The 12,932-nt window shown below is 39.1% G+C and overlaps 1 protein-coding gene across 2 annotated transcripts in view; it reads right to left on the reverse strand.

Annotated features, from left to right (window-relative positions):
* The window catches only part of LOC149836361 (uncharacterized), a 204,503-nt gene that overhangs the window by 106,659 nt on the left and 84,912 nt on the right, over nucleotides 1-12,932 (reverse strand). For both annotated transcript variants that reach the window (XM_090009158.1, XM_090009159.1), the window contains 3 exons: nucleotides 1,369-1,425; nucleotides 1,185-1,286; nucleotides 1,018-1,090 (listed from right to left, as the gene is read on the reverse strand). In XM_090009158.1, the coding sequence (XP_089865284.1) occupies nucleotides 1,018-1,090; nucleotides 1,185-1,286; nucleotides 1,369-1,425 (232 nt within the window). The remainder of the gene's footprint in view (nucleotides 1-1,017; nucleotides 1,091-1,184; nucleotides 1,287-1,368; nucleotides 1,426-12,932) is intronic.

Below are 12,932 nucleotides of genomic sequence, written 5' to 3' on the forward strand. Positions count from 1 at the left end.
ACTGCCTCCGGGCCTAGAGAGTACAGCGCGTCGCTCAGTAGGGAACGCCCCAACGAAATTCTCATATTGGTTCATTTTCATAGGATATGACAAAGTTTTTATGCTGGCTGTCACAGGCCTACCGCAACCCTCCTCCTTTATCCGGGCTTGGGACCAGCAGTGTATAACTACACAGGCGGAGTCTATAAAGTTAGATCTACAAAAAAATTGAAAATGTGAAAAAATAGTGGTTTCTACTAGATTGCATCTACAACAAGATATTAATCACAGTGCACCTATGTAACAAGGACTCTTCTAACAGGGCACTCCACCCGTGTCGCACCTGCACCCATGTGGGTACGACACTTGGACACAGCTTCCCTTGTGTCAGGTGAAGTCAACCACAATGAGGCTGATTTCTGTCCAAAAGTAGATTCAGTTAACCCCAACCAAGTCCATTTTTATTATATATATACATAAATGCACATACACACACGTGTGTGTATATATATATATATATATATATATATATATATATATATATATATATATATATATATATATATATCCGCACCTCAACACCGGTGTCATGTTACCTTTTATTGATAAGGAATAGCAATTGTAGAATGTTAATTTGATTTATTGCATGAATTTATGCATGATGAATTGATGATATGATAATTGTTTTTATTTCAATAGTGTTAACTTAAAACTGTTAATTATATATATATATATATACATATATATATATATACCCCGCATCCAAGCTTTTTTAAAGTGCCACATCGGCACCTACACCTATGTGACATAGCAGTGCACATGTTTAGGACAAACATAACCCATATATACCACACCAATGCATACAAGACATGATAGGACCTTACTAAGCTAAAAGCTGCTGCAAAATATACAGGACAGCCATCAAAGGAGGACTCATGTATCATTCACTTGTTGGAATAAAACATATTACAACGTCTCAACAAAAACACAAACAAAAGGTTGTTTTCCGTTCAGCCCGGAAGAGAATCCAAATCTTACTCCACATTAGAGAGCTCAAAAAGCTCAACTTGCTAGACCGAGCTCCCTTGGAGACTTCTAAATTCAACTCATCCTGCAAGCAGTAGTCCATAGTAATTAGTTGCAACCAATCTCAGAATAGGATAATAAAAAGCATCAAAGCAAATGTTGCATTATAAGCTGGTAACCTTTGTTGGAAGGAGCAAACTTTCAATATCAGCTTGAAGAAGATTGAGGATATGTGGTAAACTGTGAGTAGTGTCCATTTTTCTGAAAGTACATCCAATAATCTGTGTAGAAAGCAAAACTCAAAACTTAATGGCTATGTGGAATATGATAATTCAATAACAAAATGAATAAGGCGTCTCTTACTTTTAACAGAACAACAATTTGACAAAGATATTGTAGTTTCTCTCGTTTGATAGGAACCTGCAAGGAAAATATATATCAACAAATAGCAAAGAAGGTTCATAATGTAAACTACAAAGATGTCGATACTATTGCTAGGCATAAGAAAGTATACAGACACATCATTAGCACTATATAAATTCCTGTCTGCCTTCCCTTATGACTACTGTTCAAAATTTTGAATGAAGGGTTATCGTTTCAATTCATAAGGTGTAATGTGTGAGATGAAGGAATATATAACTTATAGCATTGTTCCATCTATCTCGGGCATAGAATTTTTTGCAAACCCGCGATGCTCAAGACTGCTCAGTCTGGCCAGCCTAACGGCCAAAGGCCGCGCACTAACACTTTTTCATGTGCCCAATCATTTCATTAGCCCTGCGCATCACCTCGTGCACAACTATCTAGCGGAAGTTGATCAAGCGCATTTCCAAATGTGTATTTTACCTTGTTCATGCTACTTACGTACATAGCCATCCCATGCCAGCTAGCAAGTGCATGAATGCCTTAGCCTCGCATGCCATAGAGCGTATCGCGACTCCATGTCCATGCCCCCAGCATAACCTCGCCATTGAAGGGACAAGGCCTTGTGACCCGCAGTCTGAAGACCAATTGATGATTGCATGTCATAGCGAAGAGCACCACCCAGACTCGTTCGCTGGCTCTTATGCATTCACTCACCTAGCCCTACATCACCGTACTCGGTTGGAACCACTTAAAGTGATCCCTGAGGGAATTAGCCCCAACCCACACGCACCCCTGTGCATCCAACCGCTACGCATGAAGAACGCATCCAAGTCGAGAGGTCCTTAACCAAATCCCCAAAGGCAACATCCTTTGATCCGCTGGGCCTGCTTAACCAAACAACACTTCACGTTTGTGTCACCACACACCATCGCACCAATGATAATACCATTGCCTATCGTATGTCATGCTACCGCCGCATGTTATCAATCAAGCAAACGCATACCGCACGTTCCTACACTCGATGCATTTTTCACTCTGTAGAGCTCTGCATTGCACATGCTGTAACGACCCCAACTCATACCTTTGAAAAATGAAGAATTTTTTTTTTCTAAGAGTTGCGGAAAACTTCCCAAAGACCTGGGGTCCCTACAGTTCCAATTTCAGTTGGATAACCACACACCACAAACCAACTTACATTTATCATTCAAAACTAACCAACTGAACTATTTTATTAATGAATCAATAAAAGTCATATTTAATGTCAAAAGTGAAATATCAAATTGCAGAAAATAAGAAGAACTAAAAGAAAACACAAATAGAGCCACGATGTCCGTAAGTGAAGTCGTCTGAAACAAATGTGACCCTCGTATCCACTTAGAAGCGAGTCTATTTCACTGATCACCTGTGTCTGGGAAAAACGAATAAAATGAGAGCCAGAAATCCGAGGAATTCTGCGTACAGGTTTCCCTAATGAATCAAATAAGAAAAAGAGCATAAATAAGATCCATGTAATATTTTAAGGAATACGATTATAATCAATTCCTAAGTCAATTAACCATTCATGCATAAATTAAACATTTAACAGGAGGGAACACGAAATATGTAACATTGATCACAACTTAATCAATAAGGCAATTAAATGCAAAAGAGCTCAACATCATACAATGATCAACATAAACAACCAAGTGAAGAGGTAAACATGCATTAACTAATGCATAGCAAGAATATGCATGATTTATGTGCAATGCATGAACCATTTATTATCTTTCATTTAAGCTTTCCTCTTTCCATATGCATGTCCTATTAAATGCACACAATCCTTAAGTTCCTCTTTTTAATTTATCATTGCCCGCGGATACACCAAACGGGTACAATCCCCGAGGTCAAGTAGGGTTCCCGGGGTAGCTTCACACACAATTTATATTTTATTACCGGGTTCCAAACTTAGCCCTCGACCGATATCAGGAAACAGCACCATCCATCGGAACCTTGAAAAACAGCATCCAAAGTCGGGGACACCAGGAAAAACAGCATCCACTGGCGCCACTTTCTTGGTATACCAAACAAACTCACAACTGTGACTAACACACCACTCCCGGTGTAAAACCCGAGATTTCTTAATTTAAAATATTTCAATTTTTTTTATTTGGGCCTAGATCCACATTAAGGATCCAGGACCCATAAAAGGGGGGTATTTAGGATTAATTTATTTTGAAATTTTGATTTAAAGGGTAATAATAGATAAATGAAAATTTTTCTAATTTAAAATTTTAAGTTAATTCGAGGATCCACAGTGGATCCATTTGGATCCACTTGTAGACCCATTTGTTTTGGGGCCGGGTTGCGGGTCCCGGGTTCGGACCCGAGCCCCACCCCAACTCACAACCCTTTTAAAACAGAAAGGGCAACCCGATAAGGGTTGCCCGATAAACCCTAACAGGTTAGGAAAGGGGGGGGGGGGGGGGGGGAAAGGGGGTGTTACGCAAGGCGTAACCGACCTCCCCCTCCCATCTCGGCGAGGAAGGAGGGGGGCCTGGGGTCGATAAAAGGGGGGTGAAGAGGGGGTTATGCCCTCTTCACTCGGGCTCTCTCTTCCCCATCGTTCCCTATCTCTCTCTCTCTCGCTCGGTGTGCGCACGCCGGAGGGCAAAACCACCATCGTCAGGCAGCGTGGGCTACCGGCTGCCATTGAAGGCCGCGGCAAGCAGCATCCACACTCCCTTCTTCACGACAGCAGCCTCCAGCCACCGGAAAACCACCGTAAAAAGGTACGGGGCTCCTATCGAATTTAGGTGAGGGATCGAACATGGGTTCGATCCCATGTATTTCTTTGAGATGAGGGTCCATGGGAACCCTTTTTAGTAATACAGGATCTACCTGTGTTCTCTATTTTTAGCTGTGTTTTTATTGTTTTCCAATGAGAAAAATACGTGTTGGGTCATTTTGGGTTTTGAGGGTTTTGGCTGATGGATCAATCGAACTCGGTTCGATTGGCCGATCAGGCCTCAGCCATGATAGCAGACCCAGCTGAGTGATCGGCTGGGCATGAAAAAAAAATATGTTGCGCATTGGGGGGGGTTGACCTGCCCAATCGACCCAAGTCGGCTGGGTGCTGTGCACCTTTTGAATCGGGCCATAGTAGGCCCAGCTGATCTAGTCAGCTGGAAGCTGGCCTGTAACTCGATTGAAAAAAAAAAAGGGGAAAGTTCTGCTCGGCATGCATAGGTAATCCAACTTGGTAGGATTTAATGTGATTTTCGGGTGTATTGTGTTTGCAAAGTCTGCACTATGCTGTGTTCCACCCCAAATCAAGTAGTTTTGAAATTCATGTGTATAAATATAAATAGCTATACCCTTGTTATGCCTATGGTAGTGTTGGATTTGGTGTGAAATATATTTGTTTCAAATACTTGCATATGAATGATCGATGCATATTAATATTAAGTGGGCAACACAGGTATGACCTACTGTTTCGGACATGTTCTAAAAGTTTGCTATGTTCCCTGCTTGTAAATAATAACTACAATACCTAGGTTAATGCAATGTTAATAAGTACATGCTGATAACTTTATTTGTTATTATCTATATAGTCGTGTTTTGAATATTTGGTTACACATGCCAGCATGCTTGTATTCTTTATATCTTCCTAAATACCTAGACTCGTTCTGAAAGTGGTTATGAAATGTTGACCATATCTAAAATATTTTACCTGCTAAACTGCATATGTGTGGGTTGTTTCAGCATTGAACAGAAAACGATATCCTTGTCATGTAATTGCATAGATGTGGGTTTCTTCGGTGCCAAAAAGAAAATAAAACTTCTGTTATAAAATTGTGTGTGTGCGTGGGATGTACTGACACTGAAATCGTGAGAGAAACATCTTGAATGCGTGTTGATACACGTGCATTAAGCTAACCATGTTTGTCATGGTTGGTGTTGTCCATAATACTAATTTCATACAGGTGAAATAGATGAAAATATTGCTTATGCCTGAGATTTTTCCAGTTCTGTTCCTGCAGCATATGTATATAGTTGGGTTGGTTGACATGCGTATGATTGTGTTAGGATTGCATGAGTGCACATGCATTTGGCACATGTTAGCATGCTTTATAGTTGTAACATGTGAGGTATTTGATGTCTATTAATAGGGCATGGCAAGTTGTTTTGATATAGATGCATACCTGATGTAAAGGCGTGCAGCCCTGACATATAAATTTCTAGATCCGGTTTATGTGCTTGTGTGTGGATGATAACTCATGCTACGAATGAAAGATTTCATGTATCTACCTGATGAGACATGTTTAATTTCCATGCATAATTATTCTCATATACTTATGAAACTATGGATGAATGCATGTATATTAAGTGATTGCATGAAAACACTTACACATAAATGGTCACACATGCCTATGACTGTGGAAGCTTGAATGAAGATGCATTTGTAATTATGTTGGTATTATTGCATACATTGCAAGTTATGATTTTTTTTGCATACGATGCATCGATGGCCTAAATAGACCATCATTGGCCTGGAGAGCCGTGGGTTTGGTTTTCTCTTACTTATGTTTTTAAATATATCACTTAAACCACATAAGATGGTTTGACACTTTACTACACTGTTCTAATGGTTTATACGGGCTGGAGTCCCGAATGGGTTCCTGCAAGGGAGGATGCGGGGTTTTCACTTTACTTTTGCATATGTGTGACAAACTTAAAGAATGACCTTTAAATAAAAATAATGAATAAGAACAGTGAAATTTACATTCTGGGATATCTCATCTGGAGTATGAGAATCTTGGATATCCGGTCTTGGGGAGACTGTGAGGATACAAAAACTCTGTGTGCGTTGTTGCCCCTGAACCCGATATTGAGGTTCTTCTCCTAGCCACGGTTTTAGGGAGAACCCGCCACTTTACCCGGGAGTGGTGTGTTAGTCACAGCTGTGAGTTTATGGTACCAAGGAAGTGGCACTTGTGGGCGTGGGGTGTCCCTTGTGTCCCCGACATTAGATGTGGAGGTCTAATGTTCCGATGGATGGTATTGTTTCCTGATATCGGTCGAGGGCTAAGTTGGAACCCAGTAATAAAATACAAATTGTGTGTTAAGCTACCCTGGGAACCTACTTGACCTCGGGGTTTGTACCCGTTTGGTGTATCCGCGGGCCACGGTAATTAAAAAGAGGAACTTAAAGATGTGTGCATCTAATAGGGCATGCATATGGAAAGATGGAACTTAAATGAAAGATAACAGAAGAAATCATGCATTGCACATAATCATGCATTTTTCTGTTATGCATTAGATCATGCATGTTTGAATCATTCTTGATATCATGACATCATTTAGTGGTAGCATACGCTTTACTTCGTGAAATCATGCTGAAAGGTTGGTTATTTAGTTGTTGATATATGACACTGTTTACTGTTATTGATTGGTGAGTAAATGAAATCATTGGTAGTTATGGAAACTTAGATGTTGAAAATTTTATATCTGCACTCACTCAAATCACTGCATGAAATCTTATCCATGTTCTTTCTCTCATCTGGTTTCTTTAGAAGTAGCTGTGCTCAGAATTTCGGTTCTGACACCCTACTTTGTTGGTTTTTCACAGGAAATGGTGAACAGTGAAGTTGGACATGCATCTGGGGATGGATGAGTTATACTTGGACTTGTCAGCTTCAGTAGAGGATATTGTGGCTCTTTCTTTTGTCTTTCAGTTCTTTTAAATTCTGCAATTGTTACTTTACTTTCAGTTGAAGAAAATCTTGTCTTTGAAATTTTATTACGCATTAATAAAAGAGTTTTAGTTGGTTGATATGGATGATAATTGCAACTTCGTTTGTGGTGGATGGGCTATCCAATGGAAAGTGGAACTGTGAGGACCCCAGATCTCTGGGAAGGTTTCTGCAACTCTTTAGAAAAAAAAAAATCCGCATTTTTAAAAGGGTCTGGATTGGGGTCGTTACACCCGGGTAAAGTGGCGGATTCTCCCTAAAACTGTGGCCAGGAGAAGAACCTTAATATCGGGTTCAGGGGCAACAAAACGCACACGAAGTTTTTGTATCCTCACGGTTTCCCCTAAACCGCAATATCCAAGATTCCCACGCTAAAGCAGGGACATCAAGGAGAAAGTGAATTACACTGTTCTTTATTTTCTTTTATTTGGTTATTAATCCATTTCTTTTACATTTACAAATTTACATGCAGAATTAATAACATAAGCTTGCACATCAGCATGCCAAGCTTTTCACGGGACCACAGCCCGTGACAACATAGAACAGTGCGGTAAAACAACAATATCACATTTGAATTGTTGCAATGCATCAAAATAACTAAACAGAGAACAACTGGTTCTCGAGGCTCATCCGGCCCCTGATGATCCAATTGGTCATCAATGCATTCATAAGCAAAAATCATAAATCGCATGCTTCCATGCGTTATTTTTCACATGTTTTTCAATGCACATTCATGTATGCAAGTTGTGCATGAAACAATAATTTCATAGGCATAAGCATAAATTCACACACCCACATTAAATGCATGTTTTCATGACATGCACACACTCGTGTCAAATGCAAAAGTTCAATCATGAATCAATCCAATTAAAACATACGAACAACCATGCCGTTTTGATCTAAATTTCATATGTGTATATGCACAAGTACACCCACTTACAACGATAATTTCGAACAAGGATTATTTATCAAGTTTAAGCACCTAAGGAAACATCACCCTGAATAAGCATAACATAACCAATAGGCATGTGGAACATACATAACACCAGTAGAGGTATACATAGTCAAAACATGAGACTTTCCATTCGTAACATGTATTGAAAGACAACTTACCTGCCCACAACTAGGGTCTGGAAATTTAGAACACACACTATGAGTCAAATTAAGGATTTAAAATAACATCTAGTTTATATAAGATTTTTCTTGAAATTGGCTATTTAAGCTTTGCCGACTTAATTGACTAGGGTTCAACCTCACTCCAACCGAAACCCAACCGGCACCCCCCTGTCAGACAAGTCTTTCTTTGAATCTGTAAACCCTTGTTTCACAATTTATATTTCATACTAACAACAAAACTTTTTCCTTTGCAGAACTTAAATCAAGTTACAGGCAACTGGTCCATCTTCATATGAATCTAAGGAGTTATAAGATATGCCCTGGAGACCAAAGGAGAGTCCAAAATAATGTGCCTAAAACTACAGAAAGTATTTCTCAATCATGCATTTAAGTGTCTTGAGGAGACCCAAACACAGCCATGACATCCATGCACTATATGAACAAGAGCTTAGTAGCTAAAGAGAGTAATTTATATAAGGACGATTCAAACATTATGAAAGATATTAAATATATGTTGATAATCCCATCCAAATTTTGCACTGAGCACAGAAATTTTTCATCAAATATGCACAGCCAGTTTAAGCCTCTTGAGAGTTAAAGGCTACTGAAAATAGCATAAAGTATATCTACTATTATGAAGCATGCCATCAGATTAAATGGTTTTCAATAATACTCGAGCAATATTTGCATAACACACTTGAAATCTCAAAAAAAAAAATTGCGTGTGAGGTTTACTTGCCATCATAGCCACAAATTTAGTTATTGGGATTTTCAGCAAAAGAAAATCTGGAGAACAAATAAAATCTATCGTTTCCATAAAATCTTGAAAACAGAAGTATCGCATATCTAGTTGCACAGTAGATTAACTAAACAGAAACATAGGGAAAACGTCAGACTGAAATTTTATAATACATCATCAAACATGTACTTGCATGCATTAACAAAATCATGGTTCAAAAGCTTATGTAAACCACAATCGCACTACCTATCAACATGTTTTTTTTTATAGTACAGTTATAAACAGCCGATATCAAGAAGCATACATGAAACGAAAGATGCCTCAACCATGTGTTGCACATAGTTACAAAACACAGTAATAGCACCACTTATGCTAAACAATACTAAACCAGCCACACAATCTCAACATATGCAACTCGATACCTCAAAAAAAACTGAAAATCAGATTACTAGACTATCGGTCCTGGAGAAAACTTTTGCTAGACAAGCCTATAAGCCACAAAACTGATTTCAATAGCATCCTCAACCCACCCCATAAGGTACCAGTATAACCCATAGCATCAAATTTCACAAAACTGATGATTTGGGGTTCCGGCGCCTCAAACCCCAAATCTGCCCCTCTACGATTTTCCTAAAATATTCCATGTAAAGCAAAATCTACACCATCTTTCTCACTCGAAATCAAGAGGAAAACCCGTACCTTTTTCGCTGGTTTTCCGGCGATCGGAGGCTGGAGTTGCTCCTTGCTGCTGCCGTGACGGGGAGCTCGCTGGAGGTCGGCGATGGCTGCTAGTTGTCGCAACTCGTCGGCGACCCCTTCTTCTTCCGGCACACCGAACTCGACAGAGAGAGGGATAGAGGGAGAGAGAGATGAGGGAAGGGAGAAACGAGAGAGACGAGGGAAGAGGGTGAGACCCCCCTCTTCCACCTCCCATTTATCGCCGACCCCCCCCCTTCTTGCCGAGACGGGTGGGGTTTCGGTTACGCCTGTGTAACCCCCCCTCTTTCCTGATTTGCAAGGGTTTTATCGGGCAACCCTTATCGGGTTGCCCCTTGCCTTTAAAAAAAAAAACTTACAGGGGCGCGGCTCGGGTCCGGACCCGAGACCCGTAACCCGACCCCAAGCTAAATGGATCCACAAGTTGGATCCGAATGGATCCAACTGTGGACCCTCGGATAAATAAGAAAAATTTTAAAAAAAATTATTTATTTCTTATTATTATTCTTATTATTATTAGTTTTATTTAAAATTAACCCTATTCATACCATGTAACCCCCATCAATATGGATCCGCAAGTCGGATCCATGTGGGTCCAAATGTGGATCCTCGAGTTTGCTATATATATATACATATGTATTTATGTATATCTCTCTTTTATTACTAATATTAATATGATTTTAGTATAACGCAAATATTTAGGCATAATTATCCCTTTATGGGTCCCGGATCCGCGACTTGGATCCCGGGCCCAAATCACATTGTTATGAAATATATATCATAATATATTTAAATAAAAACCTAAAAATTAAGGTTATTACACATGCCCCATTCTGAAGGCTTGGTCTGGGACATTCTCCCCCACCAAATCTATTGTCGTCATCGACAATGTAACGACCCCAACTCATACCCATGAAAAAGTGGTAATTTTTTTTTTAAAGTGTGGAAACGTTCCCAGAAACCCGAGGCATTTACAGTTTAAACACAACCACCACCACAAGGGATCTTATACTCATTTTTCAAACCATACCAAACCAAACTTTACTTATTAAAATACATAGAGTCTGAGACATAAGAAAATAAAATATAAATAAAGCAAAAAGAAGAGTCACGTTGTCAAAAAGAATCTGTCAAGCAATCATGTGGTCCTCTCGTAGCTTCTCTGAGAAGCAAGTCGTCTCACTGGGCCTCTAAGGCTGCGAAAAACACAAAAGTAGGGGTGACAGAATCTAAAAAAATTTGTGTACAAATCCCTCTAATGAAACAAATAAGTAAAAAGAACACAAATAATATTCATGCAATATTTTAGAGGAATGCAATTATGACAAATTCATAACTCAATTGACTATTCATGCAATAGGAAACAATTATTAAGCATGAGGGAACAATTTAATAAACAACAAGGACCACAAATTAAGCAGTAAAACATTCAACATGCATTAGAGAACAAATATCATGCATTCACCCATACATCACAAGTAAGAGAACAAGTAAATATGTATGATCTAATGCATAATAAGAATATGCATGATTTCAATGCACATGAATGAATAAATTATTAGCTTTTATTAGAGTATTTTTTTCATATGCATGTCTCTATTAAATACACACAATTTAAGTTCCTCTTTTTATTATCGTTGCCTGTGGATACTCCAAACGGGTAAAATTATTGAGGTCAAGTAGGGTTCTAAAGGTAACTTAGCACACAGGTTGTATTTTATTAATGGGTTTCAAACTTAGCCCTCGACCGAAACAGCCTTCGGAACAGTAAACATCCATATCTAATGTCGGGACACCAGGGACCTCCACATCCACAAGTGTCACTTTCTTGGTATACCAAAACAACAACTGTGTATACACAACACCCCCAGGCAAAGTGGCAGATTCTCCTTAAAACCGTGGTCAGGAGAAGAACCTCAATATCGAGTTCAGGGGCAACAACAACGCACACGAAGTTTTAGTATCCTCACGATTCCCTAAAACCGCAATGTCCAAGATTCTCATACTATAGAAGGGGCATCAACGAAACGTAGATTACACTGTTCTTTTATCTTGTTAATTCATCTCTTTTAATTTGCAATTTAACATGCAGAATTAATAAAACAAGCTCGTAAATCAACGTGTGCAGCTCTTCACGGGACCACAGCCTGTGGCAACATAAAACAGTGAAATAAGAACAATAACATCACATTTGATTTTTGCAATGCATAGAACAACTAAAACAAGAGCAACACATGCTCAAGGCTCACTCAGCCCATGATGATCCATTCTGATCATCGATGCATTCATAAGCAAAAATCATAAATATCATGCTACTATGCATTGCTTTTTAAATGTTTCTCAATGCAGATATGCCAATAAAAAGATGTGCATGAAACAATAATATTTGTATGCATGCGCATGAGTTCGCATAATCAGGTTAATCGCATGCTTTCATTTAATTCACATGTTCATAACAAATGCATGTTTTTATTCATAGGTCACTTCGCATAAAACATGTGACTACTTATGCAAGTAGGTTCATGCAACAACACATCTATCCCATGTATGCACATGCACATGAAAGCATCTATGCAATAATACTTTGATTACGCATGATAGTGCATGCATGCGAATATCTCATTCTTTTGTATGAATACAACTGTATCTAACACCATAAGCAATTGCATACATTCATGTGGCAGTATACATTTTTTTTTCAGTTTCCATTAAGCACATTGAAGAATGATATACCAAAAATAGAAATTTCCTTTTTGAATACATGTGAAAGTCCTATTCTTTTTTCATACACAGCCAAATTTAATTCAAATACAAATCTGGAAATGCATAACTGAGTCAGTTTTTTTTTTAAGTCTGCCCAACCGAGCCCCACTCGGCTGGGCCGAGAAGGCTTGGCAGGCCGGGCAGGGGCTGTCCAGCCTACACCTGTCAGCCGAGTGCTGGCCCTAGCAGCGTGCTGGGCCCGCCCGAAAGCCCGATAAAACAACAAAAAATATAACATGCAGGCGTGTGCAAGCTTTCCTAGAGGTGTGCATGTATATGCATATGCATTCTCAGGTTGCATGTACAGGAAGAGTTTTATACCACACGTATGCATGAATATGAATATTTACACTCAATTATGTAATGCATGGACAAAATGATATTTTAAGTATGTATTCACATACGTAATCACACTCAATAAGATAAGCATGGTCAGATTTGCATAGATTCATAAAGCAACAATGATGCTTATGCAGATTTTTCACTTATGCATG

This window comes from Nuphar pumila, chromosome 6 (assembly GCF_984573655.1).
Source record: "Nuphar pumila chromosome 6, dmNupPumi1.hap1.1, whole genome shotgun sequence".
Taxonomy (NCBI): Eukaryota; Viridiplantae; Streptophyta; class Magnoliopsida; order Nymphaeales; family Nymphaeaceae; genus Nuphar; species Nuphar pumila.